General features: G+C 43.6%; 1 protein-coding gene across 2 annotated transcripts; it reads left to right on the forward strand.

Annotated features, from left to right (window-relative positions):
- Positions 1-32: 32 nt before the first annotated feature.
- On the forward strand, positions 33-17,628 carry DMRTB1 (DMRT like family B with proline rich C-terminal 1). 2 transcript variants are annotated; one of them, XM_025189863.3, is made up of 5 exons: positions 33-975; positions 3,123-3,355; positions 9,782-9,920; positions 13,131-13,176; positions 16,086-17,628. In XM_025189863.3, exons 1-4 carry the CDS (start codon positions 552-554, stop codon positions 13,154-13,156), a joined length of 822 nt encoding a protein of 273 aa, XP_025045648.3. In that variant the 5' UTR covers positions 33-551; the 3' UTR covers positions 13,157-13,176; positions 16,086-17,628. The 2 variants fall into 2 exon arrangements, with proteins under 2 accessions (XP_025045648.3, XP_025045647.3); XM_025189862.3 differs by lacking the exon at positions 13,131-13,176 and having other exon boundaries at positions 34-975.
- The last annotated feature ends 2,965 nt before the right edge of the window (positions 17,629-20,593 follow it).

The raw sequence follows: 20,593 nt of genomic DNA on the forward strand, positions 1-20,593 counted from the left end.
TACCAAAAAGGGAAGATTTTAATGAAAGGCAGAAAGGAGCCAGGTTGCCCAGCCTCCAGCATTAATTCGTGAGCACACTAGAACAAAGATTGATTTTTAATTAAAGACTGTGTCATGTGATGTCATGTCCAGGAATATGTCCTACCAAAACTGACAACCCTAAAAGGGTCCCAAGCAGATTCCGCTTCTAGAGGGCGTAAAATATCCTTTTGCAATCACTGCCTTTGCCTATGTAAATCAGGTGTGTTACTCTGTAACTTACACATGAAAGCCCCAGGGATGTGCCCACAAATGGTTGCTTGTGCAGAATCAGAGGGCATGTTTTTGCAAACTTGGCCCTCTAGGTCTTCTTTACAAAGCTACTTTGCTGCAGTGTGCCAGGGAGCATAGCTCATCCTCTCCTCTTGCAAAAGGCTGAGCAGGCTTAGTTGCTACATTGTCGCCAGTGGTGGTGGGCACACCCCGGCTTTGCCCCGCCCTGCTTCTAAGCTGAGCTTCTTCAAATTCTGGGTACACAGGGTGCTTTACGTGTGTGCCTGGCTGGGAGTGCCATGGAAGCGGAGGCAGCAGGGATGGCTGAGAAGACTGCTCTGCGCACCCCCAAGTGCTCCCGCTGCCGGAACCATGGCTTTGTGGTGCCGGTGAAGGGCCACACAGGCCACTGCCGCTGGAAGCTCTGCCCCTGCGACAAGTGTGCACTCATTACAGAGCGCCAGAAGATCATGGCAGCTCAGAAGGCAATGCAGGGGCAGGAACCAGATGCCCCACCCAGGGAGAAGTCACCACCTGTGCCCTGCACCCCGGTTCATGGTAAAGGTCGGAAGGTTCCTGCAGCTGGCCCCAGCGCCTCGGACCACAGCAGCCACGGGGGCAGGTGTGAAGGAGCCAAAACCACCCCGGTAGCCAGCAGCAGCAGCAGAACCAGGACCCGCAGGCCAGTACCTGCTTCCAGCTCCCCGCCCTTTGGGGACTTTGGTAGGGACCAGCTCAGCATTGGGGTGCCTGGCCTATAGGCCTTCACTCAAGATGATTAACTTCTATCTCTGTGTCTCTCTGTCCATCTGTGTTCATCATTCAGTGTCTGTCCATCTATTAGTGGGTATTGTTTGGTTGGTGTCTGTTCATTCATCTTCCAGGCCGATCTAGTGCCTCAGAAACTGCTAGGTCCCAGGTAAACTGTTTCCCAGAATTGCTGGAGTTGCTCTCACTCCACTGTTTCCAGGTGGGTGTGTGTGGAATGCAATGCTGCATTTATTTTTGGTTTTGCAAAGTTTCCAAGTTGTGCCTATGGACTTTGTAGCTACAGGAACTGCCCTCAGCACCTTCTCAGCTTGTTTCCTTGTTGCAAAGATGGATTCATGCAACTAGTCCTTGTTTAAGAGGGAAATGAATCAGTGACAGGAACAGAATCTTGATATTTCAATACAATACCTTGAGCTCTTTCTTCTGAGCTGTGCTATTATTTTTAAATTTACAGACATGCCCTCATGCAAAAACAAAGGAAAAAACCCCACAGAACAACAGAAAATGCAGATTAATAGGGGGATTTCTGCTGGAGTGGTCTAGAGAAGGCATTTTATAGTGGCAACATAAATAAAGAGGACACCTCCTGTATTGGACTGATGTTTCACAGACTAGATTTGTCGAGAACCAGTTGGTGTAAAATTTTGTGTATTTAAGAATGGAAAATAGAATGTAGAAATGGAAAATGCATATGGTTATTTAGGCCATTACTTCTGATAGTGTTCTCTACCGTAGAGTCTTGGGTGTGCCTTGTCTAATCCATTTTTATTATTTATAGACTCCCACTGACCACAGTAGCCATTATATTTGGCCTCAGGAGAACCAGCACTCTAGCTCAGTGTTTCTCAACCAGTGGTATAAGTACCCTTACGGATACTCGAGAGAAGTCTGGGGGTTCGTCAACACAACTGAAATTTGGAGAAAATTCTTGTTTTAAGTTTTACAGCACTTTATTATTTTTGTACTTTTTACACCCAAAAATTTCATCACCCGCCCGACTACGATTAAGTTGTTTAAACAAATGTGTTGCAATGGTAGAAAAAAAAATGTGTGTGTCTGAAAACAGTAGGTACTGGGGGTACTTATAATTTTTTTTTTAAAGGGGGTACTTTATAAAAAAAAAAGTTTGAGAAACACTGCTCTAGAACATACAGGCCAGATGATCTGAGAGATGGAGAGGAAGGAGTCACTTTAGATAGCTCCAGCACAGCCTCGTCTACCAACAGTTATTTAATTTTTATGCTTATGGGCCTGACAGCGGAAGTGTTTTTAGGAGTGATTTGAATGGATGAGACCTTGATACAGATATAGTCTAGTCATACATGGTGGGAACTACACTACTTTGGAAGATCACTTTGTGAACACGATTCTTTTTTAATAGCAAAATACAGTGGTTCTTTGAAAATGAACTGTAAAAATGAGAGAGACCAGGTGGTTGAGGTCAATATCTTTTATTGGACTAACTTCTGTTGATGGAGCTTTGTGTATCACAGCTCTACAGGTGACCGGAGGAAGAACTCTGTGAAGCTCAAAACTTGTCCCTTCTACCAACAGAAGTTGTTCAATAAAAGATACTTCCTCACCTGCCTTGTCTCTCTTATTTTGGGACCAACACAACAAAAATACTGCAAACAACTCTAGAAATGCCAGCTGTCACAGGGTACAGAGCTTTTTATGTCCTCTCAGTGATTTCAGTATTAAATTTCACTTCATCTGTAAGTCAAGCTGCTACCACAGGAAACTAGAAATCAAGCCGTTTGTCATACTTTTGATTGCAACAGAAGCATTAAAGATCCTGCAATCAGAAGTTTTTTGTGCATCCTGAACCAAGTTGTCAGCATAAATTTGAATCATATTTGCTCTCCCAAAATTGTATTAACCCATCTTTACAGCACCCTCCTTTCCTCCTCAATCCTAATGTTTCAATTAAAAAATAATTGAATAAGAACTGAATATAAACCCAAAGGGCCAGATTCTGCCTTAATTTACACAACTGAGGACAGAATATGGAACCATGACTCTTTCTATTAACCTTCAAGCTGGTTGCAATGATATTTTTGCTTGTTTGTTTTTATTTTTCTTTACCCACTGTTTCCTAGCCCATTCTGCTTTGCCTCAAGAATGTGTTGTCAGCCCAGAATACCTGGAGAGAGAACCTCCAAAACTGTATCCTGGGTATTCTGGTATGTACCCATACCACGCATTTCCCATGGGCTTTGCCATCAATCAGCCAAGCTGCAGAGGAACACCAGTGTCTCCAGGGATGCCCCTTCAGAGAGGTTTCAGGCATGTTCCTAGCAGCCACGGACCAGGGAGTGCCACTCCTCTGTCAGTAAGTAGTTGGCTTTGTTTTTTAATTGTGGCTGCATACATTGCTCTTTGTACTGTAGGATGCAATCTTGCTATCAGGGTAGCCATGAAAAGTTAGCATGGATAGGAATGACTTCAACGGCATCGTGATACGTAAGATGATCAAAACATGAACGAATAATAAGTTTGAAGGTCTGACCTGAACCTAGAAAAATCAAAAGGCTTCGGAGTTGTGGGCCTGATACCGCAAGCCCTCTCTGCTCACAGCTCTTGTTGTCTTTGGTGACAGTTCTGTGTGCAGAGGCCTTGAAGAATAGGGATTCTCAGGGAAAGTTAACCACTAAAATATGGCCAGATTGTGTCAGCATAGGTATCATAAACTGTCTCCTGAAGTCCCCAGTGAAATCCCCTTAGTATAGCAGAGCTTCCCATTACCCTCCCCCCATCCCCAGACCTTCCATGACAGCTGGCTGCACCGTGGAAGTTCTGGCTCAGGAAAGAACCAGACTGGGGCACAGAATGGGGAGGGGGCAAATCCAATGTGGGAGAAGGACATACTACAATGATACCCATCTGTTGCAAGACCCATGAGGCTATGACAAGATCAGGCACAATTCCGGGGAGCTCAATGGCTGCCTTAGCCTGTGTCTTAGCCTCTAGCAACATCAGAACAGGAACAGCAAGAATAATTTCTCTTCTGTCCCATCACCAGACAGGGCTTGAACATTCCTTACTATCGCCACATGTATGGTATCTTGGGTAATGATGCCAAAACCCTGCAATTCAAGCTACTACAGAGATGTCTTTTTGGTTGTTTTTTTGTTTGAAAAAAACAATTTCACCATTAACAGAAATGGGTTGGGAAGTTTTTAAAAAAATTGGTTAAAGCAATGTTTTGTTTGGATTTAAATAAACTGTCCCTCTGCATGTTCTCAAGTTAGTTGTATAGCAGTATGCTAGTGCATGGAAATCAGAAAGTGGCACTGACAGGAAACATGAAAAGTGAAGCAACCTAATCTATTTAGGTTGTTCAAAATGAGAGAATTGCTAAATCAGCAGCAGAAATGGTGAAAAGTACATGGATTTCCCACCTATCTAAAATAGTCTATGTTTTGTTAATCACAAAGGTAAGAATAATAGTAATAATATATTTAAACCAGTTTCAGAGGAGTAGCTGTTTTAGTCTGTTTCAGCAAAAACTCCCAGGTGTATCTGGCCGCAATTTAAAGAATTTATTGAGGCATTAAGGCATAAGCTTTTGTGAGATATAACTCACTTGCTCAGATGCTGAAGAAAAAAGAAAAAAAAAAGTACAGTAACACAAAAATGGGGATGTGACATCAGTGCATACTAAATCAGAGTGGATGTGACTCATCTCCAACAGTGGTGAGAAGGTTCTTATATGGTGCTTTTCATTAGTAGAGCTTTGAGGGTATGTCTACACTAGCCACCCTAGTTCGAACGAGAGTGGCTAATGTAGTCATTCAAACTTGCAAATGAAGCCCGGGATATTTTAATCCCGAGCTTCATTTGCAAGTTCGAATGACTACATTAGACACCCTAGTTCAAACTAGGGTGGCTAGTGTAGACATACCCTAAATGCTTTACAAAAGAGATAACTATTATTGTCAATAGCTTTCCACAAATACCAGCATATGATAAAAAACCTGTACTTCAGTATTTCTCTGTATTATTATTATTATACCTTTTCTGAGCGGAAGGAGCTCTCCTTGGCTCTCCTTCATTTTTATTTTATTCCACCACCAAATTCTTCAAAGAGTAGTTATGATGCAGCAGAAGGAAATGTGATGCTAAATAGTGAGCCCTCCTGCTCTTCCCTCTGCTGGTCTGGAAGATGGGTATAGAGGTCAGGTTAAAAAAAAAACCTGCAGAAAACTTCAAACGGAAATGGAAGGAAGTTAGTTTTTGATGCTGGTCTGTGTCAGCTGACTCAAAATTGAGTGACTGCGCCACATAATGACAGAGAAAATTCAATGTTGATACATGCAAAGTAATGCACACAGCAAAATATAATCCCAAACATACATACAAAAGAATGGGTTCTAAATTAGCTGAACCCATCAATAAAGAGATCTTGGAGTCATTGTTTATAGTTGTCTAAAAATATCTGCTCCTTATCTAGTGACAATCAAAAAAACCTAACAGAATATTGGAACCCATTAGGCAAGGGATAGATAATAAGACAGAAAATACAGGCAGTCCCCGACTTACGTGGATCCGACTTACGTCGGAACCCTAGATACGAACGGGGTGAGGCAACTCCCGCACATGCGCAGCAGCATTCCCGGGGCTCGCTCACCTGGGTCCTAGGATCCTCCTCCTCCTCGGGCCGGCTCCGACTGGGGTCCCGCAGAGCTGCCGGGCAGAGGAAAAGTGCCTCCCCCCCCGCCCCCCCCCCCCGCGGCCTCGCATCCTGCACGCCTCCCTCCTACCCCCCTGCCAGCAACAGGCTGCCCCCTCCCCTGAGCAACAGGCTGCCGAACAGCAGACAAAAGCAGCCTCTCCACCCCTCCTCCCCCTATACATGCTGCGCTCCCTGGGCAAACAAAGACTCCACCAAAACAAACAAAGTGCTGGCCTCATTGTGTTAGCAAAAAAAGGACCCTCCTCCTAGAACCCTGGGTGGTGTGTGGAAATAAAGCTATTAGCTCAAAGCATGGTGCAGAGCTGTTTGGTATTTGATGAGTTACTCCTTTAGTCCTGAGTTTGTCACAGGGACAGAAATAGATGTGAAATCTTCTGAACAGGGGAACAGACAGCAAAACAAACATTAGAGGGGAGTTAACCTTTCCCTATGCTATCCAAAACTAAAAAAAATGTTTGGCTAGAGTTTCCCCTACAATATGTACCAGTTCCGACTTACATACAAATTCAACTTAAGAACAAACCTACAGTCCCTATCTTGTACGTAACCCGGGGACTGCCTGTATTATATTGCCTCTATATAAATCTATGGTCAGAGCTGTCCCATCCATAGGATGTTTCGGGGCTGCATCCCAGACCCTGTGCTTTGGAGGTACCCTGTGGTGGCCGTCTCAACTCTCCTATGAATGGGAGGGACCCAAAGGATTATCCAAGGGCCTTGCACAGGGCAGCAGCAGGGGTCGCTCGGCTAGGCCCTCGCACTTACCACGGCAGTGGGAGCTGGAACAACCCAGCAGCGTACTCCATCCTGCCCTGCCATCTACTCTACTATTGAGTACTGTGTGCAGATTTGATCACCCCATCTCAAAAAAAAAAATATTGGTTCGGAAAAGGTTCAGAGAAAGGCAACAGAAATGATCAGTGGCACTGAACACATTCCATATGAAGGGCAATTCAAAATACTTGGATTTTTCAGTTTGGAAAAGAGTCGGCTACGTCTACACTGCACGTTTATTTTGGAAGAAGCTATTCCAGAATAGTTATTCTGAAATAGCTTATTTCAAAATAGCACAGCTATACTGCAGGGAAGCCTCAAAACTAGTCTGAGGCAGGCTTCCCTAATGTAGATGCGCTATTTCAATTTAGAGCCCCAGGAGGCACTGGGGAGGAATAAATTAGAATGGCCCTGGGAACGGGTGACAGGATGAATCACTCTGATTGCCTGTTTGTGTTCATTTCCTCCGAAGCACCTGGCATTGTCTACTGTCAGAAGATAAGATACTGGGCTAGATGGACCTTTGGTCTGACCCAGTATGGCCATTCGGATATTCTTACATGAACCAGATGTATCTGCTTCCTGCTGTAACCCATTAGACCCCTCCCAGAGCGGAGACAGAGCCCAAGAGTTCTGATAGGGCCTTTCCCTTTTCACAGAGTTAGTAAAAAAGTAAGAACATATATTAAAATTCTAAACCTAAATAGTGTCCCCCAAGCAACTTGCCACAAGATGTCAGAACATGTTATTAGAGCTGAGTGAGTCTAATATTTGTCTCACTTTCATATAGGAATTAGATACAGGGCTGCTGTCAGCTAACTGCTAAACTATCTGTCATAAAACTAAAGTTTCCAGGTACCTAAGTAGCCTCTCTAGAATCATGATTAAAGTCGTCCCCCCCAAAATCTGAAGTGGTGACCCTGGTAGTCGCTCTGTGCCAACGGGAGAGAGGTCTCCCCTTGGCATAATTAAACCACTGCCAATGCGCAGCGGTAGCGCTGGCATTCAGAGACAATCTCCCAGCAAACATAGCACTAGTCACACTACCATTTATGCTGGCATAATTTATGTTGCTCGGTGTGGGGTGGGTGGCAACAACAAATTTTGATGACATACGTGGTATTGTAGACATAGCCTAGGAACCGGGGGATACTGGTGTTATGTCTCCTTACTGTAACTTTACTAACTCTCCATTGTCCTGTTACTGCAGAGTTAATGGCCTACTTTTAAATCTTCCCTTGCAAAAGGTGTTAACTATGCTTAACAATCAGTTCCATCTTGTGTTTAGTTGTAACACTCTGATTACCTTTCCCAGACCTGAAGAAGAGCTCTGTAGCTCCAAAGTTTGTCCTTAGAGGGCTTGTCTACACTTAAAATGCTACAACAGCACAGCTGCACTGCTATAGCGTTTTCAGGGTAGACACTGCCTATGACAGTGCTCACAACCTTTTTTTTTTTTTTTAAGCCAGGGACCTCGGACTTTTATAGAAACACTTGCAGATCCTTAACCAGAGGCAATGCATAGAAAGGCACCTCCAGATTTCTGCCTTCCATTTGTCCCTGCACACAGGTGGGAGGTGTAATAGGCCAGAGAGGGCTCTGCCTTTTCTGGCTACAGCTGCTGCCCTGACCTGCATGGTGGGGTAGCCCTGGCACTGGATTCAGATTGTTGATTGGCCCACTTGGCCAAGCCCAGGGCTCCTCTGGTGGTGGGAGGGAAGGGGCAGCTTTTGGTTCTGGCAGGCCAGGGACTTCTCTGGCTGTGTGTGTAAGGGGCACTCAAGGCACCAACTGCAGGGGACAGGACCTTGTGCAGAAGGGGTGGGGCCACTAGGCTACTCTTCCCCCAAAGGGGTCCATCCATGGCCATGTTCCCTGAAGTGCTTATATAGCAGGGCAGTGAAGTGGTATATTTCCTTTAGCTGCTGCTTGTTCCCGGAGCTAGTGGTTGTGAGGCAAACCCTTCTGATGACAGGGGAAATATCTGTCTTCTACAAAGACATATACTTTTTGGTTGTGCGCTACCGCAACACTGACAAGCTGGGTGTGCACGGAGAGGAATCGGGAGTGGCAGTGGCAATCTCTCCTCAAGTCTGAGCCCTGCAGCCCCAGGCTGAAGCCGAAGGCCAGGAGATGCAGTGGCTTCAGCTTGAGGCAGCTGAAACCCAGTCGTTGGTGGCATTCCTCAAAACTGCTTTTTAAGAATCAGTGGTCTACACCAAAAGGAAGGGTAGGTAATCTATCAGTGTAGCTAATCCATCTCCCTGAGAGGTGGTAGCTAGGTTGACAAAAGAATTTTTCCATTAACTTTAACCTGTTTAGCCATGGATGTAGGTCATCTTAATTAAACCTATAGTGGGGGGGATTTTTCACACCCCTGACCACAGAGTGAAACTGACAATTTTTTAGTGTAGGCCAGGCCTCAGTCTCTTCAGTCAACAGACAGTGGTCCAATCAAAAATATTAGATCCAACTCATCTCTCTTGAATACAATTAGGCACGCATATAAAATATCTACTTCCCGGTGTTATTGTGCTAGGCTCCAGCTATTGCTAACAGATGCTTTTTTGAGGACTTAAAACAACTGAGCCGCACATTAAAAGTGTCTGCTGCATGTGCACAGTAGTGACTGACTTTTCATAAAGTTTCATACAACTCATTTGGCATTAAAGAGCCATAATACAAAACCAGGAAATAAGTCACCAACAGCTGCTGTTTTTAAATTAAGGATCCATAATATCATCTGAGTCACACAAAGCCTCATGAAAAAGCTGTTCATCACTGCTCGTGAGAAGGAGCCATTTTTAATCCACTTGCAGGACTTTATGTGAATTGCAAATACTTATGGATCTGGCTGCACTGGCGGATCCAAGGTTAATAATGTCTGGAAATATGGATTCCAATATATTTTAATTCAGTGCGTCTCAGTAACAAACAAGTTCTTCCTGTGTTTGTTGTGTTCTGCTGCAGCTGTGTTTAGGCCAAATCATTAAGTCTTTATTTCAGACACTGACATTCAATTGCTAGATTGGCAGGCTGAACTCTCATTGACTTCTATGAAGTTTTGCCTGAGTACAAATTTTGTGATTTCCCCCGTAGCAGGATTTTGCCAATCAAAAATCTAACATGCTACAACCAGTAAAGTAAATTATGGCCTTTCATTTTAATACAGCCTATGTAATGCCACTGATTTTCACTTCACTTGATTTGGAAGTGAGGGTGGTGGTTTGATAAGGATGCTGAGATAGCATCTGGACTGAAGATGCTTTGCTCTATGTGTTTGTGCAGATGCAAGATGCTGGTGGAGATTTCCAAGGTTACTACCATCCTCCACTTCCTCAGTTTATACCCTCTGGCTTCCTGCCAGGGATTCACTACATTCCGCCACCCCTGCCACTTCTGACTGAAACACCCAAGGAAGCCTCTGGTAAGTAAGTGCAAGGTGAGCAATCTCATGTAAGAAGTTTATGAGATTTCAGGAGCTGTTTTATATGGTATAGTATATGATGTGTGCTGTGCATTGGCATGTAAAATACAACAAAAGCTTTCAACAATATTATTTTCACTTTGGTTGGTAAATTCTCTCTTGCTGACCATATCATGGCTCACTGAAATCATCAGAATGTATGTGCCTGGAAGGACAGCAGATTGACTCTGATCTGTAATAAAACTTCTCACATGGCCCTAATTTTCATCCCAAATTGCATAGATTCCACATAAATATAATGGCCTCTCATTTTTGTAGTTGAAAATTATGTACATCAGTAATAAAGAATCATTTCTTCAGAAACAGGTCAGAGAAAGCTGTGAACACCAAAGGGCTATTGTCCCACAGCAATATAAAATTTTCTGCCTGGATAATTTTTAGCCTCCTCAGCTTGGGTCTGTCACATGCTGCATGTCTCACATTTGAGGCATGGCAGATATGTCTAATAACTTTTTTGTTTCTGACAAACTTTCCATTCAACTACTGCCATGTGCGGCCACAAGGGGGCAGAACTGCTCAAAGAATCAACCACCAGTACCAACAGAATGCAATGCCTGGGTTATGCCAACCTCTTGTTCAGAATATCTGTGTGTACTTCTATATTTCTATACTTGCCTTATTAGGGAAAAATAAGAATCTGACTAAAGGCCATTTTCCTGTGACAGACATTTACACTTGATAGCCCTCTCTGACACCTACTAGGGTATGTCTATACTACACCCGTTTTTCGATAAAGGGATGTAAATTAGACATATCAAAAGTGCAAATGAAGCCGGGATTTAAATATCCTGCACTTCATTTGCATAATGGTTGCCGCTGCTTTTTTTCAAAACGGGGCTTTTTGGAAAAAAAACCCAGCAGTTTAGACCGGGCATTTTCAACAGAAAGATCCTGTACTCATTTTTTGAGTACAGGATCTTTCGAAACGGGGCATTTCTGTTGAAACTGCATCTAAACTGCCGGGTTTTTTCAAAAAGCCCCATTTCGAAAAAAAGTGGCGGCTGCCATTATGCAAATAAAGTGCAGGATATTTAAATCCCGGCTTCATTTGCACTTTCGAGATATCAAATTTTTTTGATAAAGGGATGTAGTCTAGACATATCCGCCAAGCGATAAAAGTCCAGTCTGTCTGGAGTAGGAGTGGGGAGTAAACAGAAGAGTGCTGCTTCTTCATTTAATCAAATAATTCTGATTGTGGCAAGTTATAGTATGTGGGATAGCTGACAATACTGTAATTATCACATTTATTTCATTTGAGACAGAGATGGGCCCAGGGAGCAAGGTTTGGATTCAAATTTTCCTGGGTTAGGTGACTGTAAGGTAGAGTATACTTCTGAGGGAGGCTATGCCTCTACATGAAGCAGAAAGGGGGGAGCTGCTAGCAGTTCTGAATGGTCCCTGGTCTTTAAGCAGGGCAGGATAGCAAACAGTCAAGGCTCTGGCCTGCAATCAGGCAGAACTGAAGCTCCAGGCCAGTTTGTGAGGCTCAGGAAGGGGGGACTGAGGAGCAGAGGCCTCTTGGCCTAAGAACAAGGAGTATAGCCACCCTGGGGATCAAATAGCAGGCGAGATGTGGCCACAAGCAACTCTAAAAGTCCCTACCCAGGGCTTAACAGTGGCAGAGTGGTTTGCCACTGGCTCAATGGAGATCTGCCTGTAACATGCTGACCTTGTATCCAGCCTGCTCCCAACCAGACCAGTCCCTGGTTTCCCTGGGCTACTTCATACTCTCCCCCTCAGAGCATCCAGGGTTCTTAGTCAGTCTACCTGGGATATGCCACCAAGGATAATGGCGCAGCTTCTCAGCGTCAAGAGTAGCAGAGCTCTCTAGAAGCTCATGCAGGCCCTGAAGGCAGCCACCTTTCTCCTCAGTGTCCTGCTCCAGAAGCAGAGAGAACACATCTGTCTCTCTGAGCAGCTCTCCCTCAACTGACCATCTGAGCAGGCCTTTTATACTTCCTCTTTCTGTCCCAACCCCCTGCCTGCAGCATTCAGGGCGTGGTCCACCTCTGAGGAAAGCCACACCTCTTTGCTACTGTGGTATTTGTTGGATTAGACATTCTGGTGCAGGCTATTTTGGGCATGTCTACACTAGGAAATTATTTTGAAATAACTCATAAAATAAAAGCGGCGAGGAGTCCTGTGGCACCTTATAGACTAACTGAAGTGTAGGAGCATAAGCTTTGGTGGGCAAAGACCCACTTCCTCAGATGCAGATTCAGACTAACACGGCTACCCCTCTGATCATAAAATAACTATTTTGAAATAAGCTTATCCCCCAAGAAAAGCAGACATTATTATTTTGAAATAGCCCCTTATTTTGAAATAATGGGCTTGATAGTGTGGATGCTCTGCTTGTTATTTCAAAACAAGGGGAGTTATTTTGAAATAAATCCCTGAGGGTATGTCTACACTACCACCCTAGTTCGAACTAGGGTGGTAAGGTAGGCAACCGGAGTTGCAAATGAAGCCCGGGATTTGAATTTCCCGGGCTTCATTTGTATGTTGCCGGGCGCCGCCATTTTTAAATGTCCGCTAGTTCGGACTCTGTGCCCGCGGCTACATGCAGCACGAACTAGGTAGTTCCATGAGGAGTACAGGTAGTTCGGAATAGGAAGCCTAATCCGAACTACCTAGTTCGTGCTGCGTGTAGCCGCGGGCATGGAGTCCGAACTAGCGGACATTTAAAAATGGCGGCGCCCAGCAACATACAAATGAAGCCCGGGAAATTCAAATCCCGGACTTCATTTGCAACTCCGGTTGCCTACATTACCACCCTAGTTTGAACTAGGGTAGTAGTGTAGACATACCCTAAGATAGACCAGGGCTTTCAGGAGTAGTCTAAGCTGTAAAGGTCAGCTCTTGAATCAAACTTTCCTAGAGTTCCAGGATACTAAGGCTGGACTGGGAGTTCTAATGAAGAATCAGAGTTCAGTTTCTACTGCTGGTCCATTGCTAGTTAGAAGCCAGCCTAAATGGTTAGAAATTCTGCATTCAGAATTCAGCCTGGAGCTCACATTGAACTCAATGAGACACACCGACATTTACCTGATGGCAGAATTTGATTCTAAGTGCAGGACTTACCAGTATCAATCTTACAGGGCCAGTGACCTGATTTACAACTTTTTGTATATATTTTTTTTCTTTCAGGGTCAGGGAGGCCTGGTCTACAATAGACCAGCAGGGTCGATTTAAGGTACGTAGCTCCAGCTATCCGCAGTGGAGTCAGCTTACCTTAAACTGAGCTGTGGCAGTGTCCACACAGCAGGAGACTGATGGGAGCACACACTTCTGTTGGCTTCCCTTACTCCTCGCCCTCAGCATTTGATTTACATGTCTACATTAGACCCGCTAAATTGAATGCTAGACGATCAACCTCCAGAGGGTCCATCTTCTCCTTAGTGTAGACATGCCCACAGAGGGGGAAAACTGACTCAGCCATATTGTACTTCAGCTTCAGGGGGGAGTAGGAATATCAGCTGCGACTCAGTGAGCTATTATTTATCTAAGAGGTTACAAAATAGCATTTCAGCAGAAAGTACAGAAGTAATGAGAGGAGCTACAGTGAAACTAGTTGCATTGGAATCCATTTTTCAAGATGCATTTTGTTCCCGTTTCATATCTAGTAAAAGACTAATAAATAGTGAGGAAACAAACCCACTGAAAATCAGTGCAAACAGACTCCTAGGGTATGTCTAGATGGCATCCCTCTACCAGCAGAGGGATGCAGATTAGGCAGGTCGACATTGCAAATGAGGCAGGGATTTAAATATCCCATACATAATTGGCATAAAATGGCCGCCGCATTTTGCCGACTCAGCACTTTGTCGGCAAAAAGCAGCAGTCTAGAGGGGGATCTGTCAAGAAAGAAAGCCCTTCTCGACAGATCCTTTATGCCTCCTGCAAGGAGGTTTACAGGATCTGTCAAAAAAGGTTTTCTTTCTCGACAGATCCCCCCCAGACTGCCGCTTTTTGCCAACAAAGTGCTGAGTTGGCAAAACGTAGTGGCCATTTTTATGCAAATCAAGCGTGGGATATTTAAATACCTGCCTCATTTGCAATGTCAACCTGCCTAATCTGCATCCCTCTGCCGACAGAGGGATGCAGTCTAGACATACCCCTAGAAATCCCATCAAATTCAAACGTAACTTTGCTAGATCATTTGTCCAAAGAGATCTACTGGATTCAGGTCAAATTGGGGCAGTCATGGTGACAGGGCTCTTTGTGTAGTCTTTAGCAAAGTAATGAAGAGAAAAATCGATATAGAAAAGTATTGCAAGAAAAACTATGCCACCCACTGAGCCTTTGGAGTGATGGCAATTCTGAGACAAAAGGCAGCTACAAACAGCAGAAAAGGCTTCTCCTAAGCTAGTAACAGTTCCTGGAAAGAGTCTTGAATCAACCACAGGCCTTGCAGCTAAAATGACCAAGGTCTGTATTAATTCTCAGTCAGGTTTTATAATAGTGACTCATAATAGATAGGGATGTGTAGTGTCACTGCTTAAACGAGTAGCTGGTAAGCAGATGCTTATTGGTTAATACTACTGGCTACATGCAACCTACCCCCATGCCCAGGGCTCTGAAGTTATTGGGAGATGGCACGCAGTCAGGCTGGCTCAGTTCCGGCTCATACCAGGTCCCAGGAGCTACCTCTACTGCATATTTTGGGAGATACTTTAAGGCTGTGTCTACACTGGGCCACTTATTCCGGAAAATCAGCTGCTTTTCCGGAATAACTTGCCAGCTGTCTACACTGGCCTCTTGCTTTTCCGGAAAAGCAATGACGATCTACTGTAAAATTATCAGTGTTTTTCCGGAAAAACTATGCTGTTCCCGTTTGGGCAAAAGTCCTTTTCCGGAAAAACTGTTCCGGAAAAGGGCCAGTATAGACAGCACAGTAGTCTTTTCAGCAAAAAAGCCCCGATCGCGAAAATGACGATCGGGGCTTTTTTTCCGGAAAAGCGTGTCTACATTGGACACGGATGCTTTTCCAGAAAAAGTGCTTTTCCGGAAAAGCATCCTGCCAATGTAGACGCACTTTTTCCGGAAATACTTATAACGGAAAACTGTTCTGTTTTCAGCATTTCCGGAAAAGGGTGCCAGTGTAGACGTAGCCTAAATGTAGAGCTGCAGTGTGAGTACCTCAAGCTGGGACTGAGCCAGCGTGCCTGCCTGCCGGCTCCTTTCAGTGCAGAGCCGCAGTGGTTAATTGTGTAACCGACAAAATTTTTGTCTACTACACAAGTCACGAATTACAGGCTTCCTAACATTGCTAGTAATATATACCAAGTTGTTATAAAATTTAATCATCACAGTAATACTTTTGACATAACAGATACTACGCTGTAACTCTTCCTAGCTTTCCCAGTTCAGCCACTCATGTTTGTGCTAAGCAGTATCAGCGGGCAGAAGCTATCAGCAGGTTTTATTGGGGGTTTTTTTGTTTAAAGAATCATGCTGTGTTGGCAAGAGAGCTGCTCAGCGGGGTTGGAGCAGCTACATTAGGGAGTTTATAGCTGTGCTGCTATAAGCTCTCCAGTGTAGTCGTAACCCAAGAAAGAATTGTAGGAGAAGGAGGAAGCTTTAAATACAAACTAGCAAGTAACATTATGAATTAAGTTCTGAGGTCTCCTGCTTATTTCCTCAGTTTTATGACCTGTTTATTCATTTAAGGCTTTTTGCACCTTCAGAATTGGAACAAGTATATTACAGTGGGCATGTGATAAGGCTCACTGTCGTTAAGGTTGTAAAATAGCGTGCATTACAATCCTAGTGTAATGTGACCTTAAATCCCAAAATATCTGCCGAGAGGGTAAATCATGCCCTTTTCCATTTTAAAACAGTCTTGCTGCACTTCTTTAGATATTGCAACAAAACTGATTCAGCTGATGTTTGAAATATGAAGCTGGACTGACATTGTTCTCATGGTCTCAAATGCCTTTTACTTGTTTGAGGGGAAAAAACTGGTTTGGATTAACTCAAGTCATTTTGTATTGAGCATTCACAGCTGAAAATGTTATGAATTCTATTGGAGGCAATGTAAATTTAAGTGCAATTTAAAAAAAAAAAAAAGCTGCAGTGTTGTATTCTGCTTTTGTGTTTTAGCTACCGCTGCCAATAGACTGAATTCTGGGGTGATTTGTGAATGCAGCCAGCCATCTCCTCAGGAAGAAGCCAGTGGAGACCATGCCACATGTTCTAAACATTAAATGTATTTACGTGTATTAGGGAGGGAATAGATGCAGAACATGCAGCGCTCTCTCAGAGAGAATATAATTAGTTAATTTAGGGCTGGATTGACACTAGCCTTAATGCAACCATGCAGGGCAGAAGAGGGGAGTAAGCCTCCTACCCCACTTCACAGTTGCATTAGGGCTACTATAAAAAATAGTTTTGACTCCCTTCCATTGTACAGCCCCAGGGCTGACATTGCTCCACCGGCTCCACTGTACCATCTGGCAGAGCTTTTGCAGGGCTACTGTAAATTACTCCATTCTGCAGCAAGTGGAGATGAGTGGAGGAATTATGACTCCAGAGCCTAAGCTTCTTTTGAGGCTTGTCTGCACAATAGATTATATATGTCACTCAGGGGTGTGTATCACTACCCTGAGTAATGTAAATTACACCTATATAAGCACTGGTGTGGATAGTACTTTTCTCCTACCAGCCTAGCTACTGCCACTCAGAGGGGTGGTTTTATTATACTAATGGGAGAGTTCTCTGCAGACAGTAGACTGTCTCTACCAGATGTGCCACAGGTGTACTGCTATAGCTCTTCTAGTGGAGACTAGACCACAGGTGACAGCCCATGGTTGGAGGCTGAGCATAAAGACTGATCTAGCTCTTTTACGTTTAAGGCATAGTTACAAAGTATATTGTTTGTAGGCGTTTTTGCTATCAGGAATAGCCGGTTCTGAGTATTTTGGAACAGTTAAGCGATGAGATTCAAACACCTGAAAATTGGGTGACGGGGAAGGGGAAGGAAGGTTTTGGCAGCTCATACACATGTAACAGAGTTGGGGCTTGATACACTGGCATTCAGGTGGGCTTTAGAAGTAAGAAGGGTGATGGGTTTGGGGCACCTGCCAGTGAGGCAGTGGAAGAGGTTTTTGGGAGGGTCTGATCTTCTATACTGGCATCCAGTGCTCCCTCATCACCTTCCAGATGAACTCCGGGCCCTGCTGCCTTTACAGGGCACCTACACTTTAAATTGTGAGCACTAAGGCATGTAGTTACATCAGGTAGCTCAATCTCCAGGGTTTTGTGTGCCCAGGACACTCTACACATCGGTTCCAAGGAAACATGCTATGTTGGGAGCTCATAAAGTGAAGCTGGTCACCAAATTTGATTTCTAAAGAGTGTGAGTGGACTGTCCAACATAATTGGGTTGGAGTTGTATGGTGAATTACATAAAATGTAGAGAGATTAGCTAGCCAGCTGGCTGTAAAGTAACTAGGGCAAAAATGCCAATTTAATAATAATCAGCTAAACCAGAACATATCGTCATCTATGGACAATAACGTTTGAATAATAATGAATGGAGCATTCCTCTTTCTGTACTTTAAGATTAATGCGGTTTGTTAGTAGATCAGTTGTTAGTGTTGGAATTGTTTTTGCAAAATTAAACAAGATGCATTAAAATGTTTGTACTGAAGTTTTGAAGCTTGTTAATTTATAAATAGTTCTTGTAGGCAACTTTCAAAGATTCCACAGAACAATTCTATATTACAAATGAGCCTAGAATATTATTTAGGCTAGAAAATGTGGTTTTGCAGTTTCTGCATGCTATTACAGAAGTGAAAATTAAGAAAGCTAGATAAACATTCCTCTATTTCTTCTGTTTGGCATGTATGTTAATCTTTTGCTAAATGTGATTTTTATTAAAACTAAATTCAACTGCAAAAATCACTTCACTTTAAAAAATACAGTAAACTAACAGTTCAAATAGTTTTTAGCACTGGTGGAAAGTGTTTGGGGAACTACAAATGGAGACAACATTATTTTGAACTGCCAAGAGGAAAAGGTAAACACTTAGGGTGAGTCTTACACAGCACCCTAAATTTGAAATAAGAAAATTGTGTATCTTATCTCAAATCTATTTCAAAATAGCTTATTTTGAAATTTGGCATATCTACACAGTGCCAAATTTCAAAATAATGCACTATTATGAGCCATCGTTTATCCCTCATGCATCGAGGTTTACCAGGATGGTGAAATAGCGCGCCCATTATTTTAAAAAATATTTTGAAATAACATTATTTTAAAAAATATTTTGAAAATGGGGTAAATTCTTCTGGCGGCTTGTGTACATGTGGGGCAGCTATTTTGTGATACTTCCAGTATCCCAAAATAGCCATGCAGTATACACATACCCTTATTTTTCTATAGTGAACAACTTCCCATAATGCACAATATTGGACAGCTTTTCAAAGATCTGAATATTCAGAATCTCTTATGAAAAACAATAGGAACTGCTTGTTGCATGCTAAGGACTTCTGAAAATCTGCACTTTTAAGGATTTACATGGGAACTGAACCCTTTTGAAAATCAGGCCATCTGATTAGAATTGCCAACAACATCCATAAAGCAAGGTCATCTGTTAGATTTTATATTAAAGGCCATATTAAGGAAGTGACAAAATAGCAACAGACTGTGTAGAATAACATTTTAAGCATTATTATAACAAAAAATATTTGTATTTCACTCTTTAAAACACCAAAGGAAAGTGAACTTCAGCACACATTTTCAGTGACTGCAAAGCACTGTCACTGGAGATTTATAGAATGAATTCTTTACCCTACTCCCGTCCTGTGGTTACTATAGAACAGGTATAATGAGGCTTTAATATGGGCAAATTCTTGCCTTAATTGCAGCACAGTGTTTTCATAAGGGCTCCATCCTGGCCTTTGAAACGCAAGCCTTGGAAGGAAAAAAAAACTTATTCCTTGATCTGTAACACATTGAGGTCAGCTTGAATCATTAATTTGATTTCAGTAGACTTTGAATCAGGCCCTAAGCTCAATTTTTTCTAATGGAAATTTAGCATATGGGAAGAAGTAGCTAAGTCAGCTGTGTAACCAGCCAGCTTTCTGTAGACCAACAGCAAATGAGTGCTGACCATGATTTGGGAAGCTTTTGATTAGTGCTTCCTCTGGATAGTCCAAGAACAGAAAAATTTCTATTAATTTCCCCCCCACAGTATCTGCTGTAGCTCATTCCAGGTCACAGCTATGCAGGCTGGACTGCTTAGAATGGTTCCTCGCCAAACTCACAATGACCTCATCCCCAGAGAGGAGGCTGGGGAAGAAAGTCCATAGAAATGGTCACAGTTGGAAAGAGTCAAGTGTATTGTAGATATGTTTTTTCCAATAAAATGCGGTAAATTCTTCTGGCAGTTAGCAGAGTGCTATTTCCATTGAACTCAAAGTTTCCGTTAAAAGCATTTGCGGAAAAGAGCATCTAGATTGGCACGGACGCTTTTCCGCAAAAGCACTTTTTGCAGAAAAGCGTCCATGCCAATCTAGACGCGCTTTTGCACAAAAAAGCCCCGATCGCCATTTTCGCGATCGGGGCTTTTTTGCGCAAAACAAATCTGAGCTGTCTATACTGGCCCTTTTGCACAAAAGCTTTGCGCAAAAGAACTTTTGCCCGAACGGGAGCAGCATAGTATTTTCACAAGAAGCACTGATTTCAGACAGTAGGAAGTCAGTGTTCTTGCGGAAATTCAAGCGGCCAGTGTAGACAGCTGCCAAGTTTTTCTGCAAAAGCAGGTGCTTTTGCGGAAAAACTTGCCAGTCTAGACACAGCCAGGGGGTGACTGCAATATGACATACCCAAACTATAAAACTATAGTTTTAATTTAACTAGTTCGGGTACCAGAGTAACATAGCAGAGTTTTGAAGGAGGATAGGGAGGTAGTTTTACACATATGTATGGGGCTTGAAGGGCACCATGGGAGAAAACACTAAGGTTCTTGTTTTGAAAATTTACCAAATGGGGAATCATGCCATCTTTTATCTTAGATACCCCAATGGAACTAAATATGCTTGGATAGTCTAACTCTGGACTTATTCCAGTTACACTTATTGCCAGACCAGGGGAGGTCAATGCCAGAGTGGACCCTGCCATTAGCAGCAGCAGACGGGCTAGCATTAACCTAGCAGGGACTGGGAAGGGTGAGGGTTGCTTGGGGAAGAGGCCGGGGGGGACAGGACTGCAGAACCCCACAGATGGGGGCCAAGAGTGTAGCCCTGCAGAAGTGCACCAAGTCCTGCTGCTATTGGGCTGTGCTCTCAGTTCCCCCCGCCAACCACGGGCTATGCTTCTTTCCAAGAGTCCTCTCCCCCCCAACTCCACTCCTCCCCGAGCTTGAATGCTGCAGATGAGTTCTTTGTAGTGCTTTGGAAACTCTCAGAGAGTGGGTGAGGGGTTGCTGAGCGTGCCCCCCCCCTTTTCCTTGGGAACACCCTTGGGATGCCAGACCACAGATGTTGCCAGACGAGGGAAGTTCATGTTCATAAACAATAGATTAAGGAACATTCCAGGGGTGGGTGTTTGAGGCTTGAGCTTACCATAAATGTCCGCAGCACTGCAAAATATTCAAAGCTGTCATT

The sequence above is a fragment of the Pelodiscus sinensis genome, chromosome 9 (assembly GCF_052426305.1).
Source record: "Pelodiscus sinensis isolate ZL-2025 chromosome 9, ASM5242630v1, whole genome shotgun sequence".
Lineage (NCBI taxonomy): Eukaryota > Metazoa > Chordata > Testudines > Trionychidae > Pelodiscus > Pelodiscus sinensis.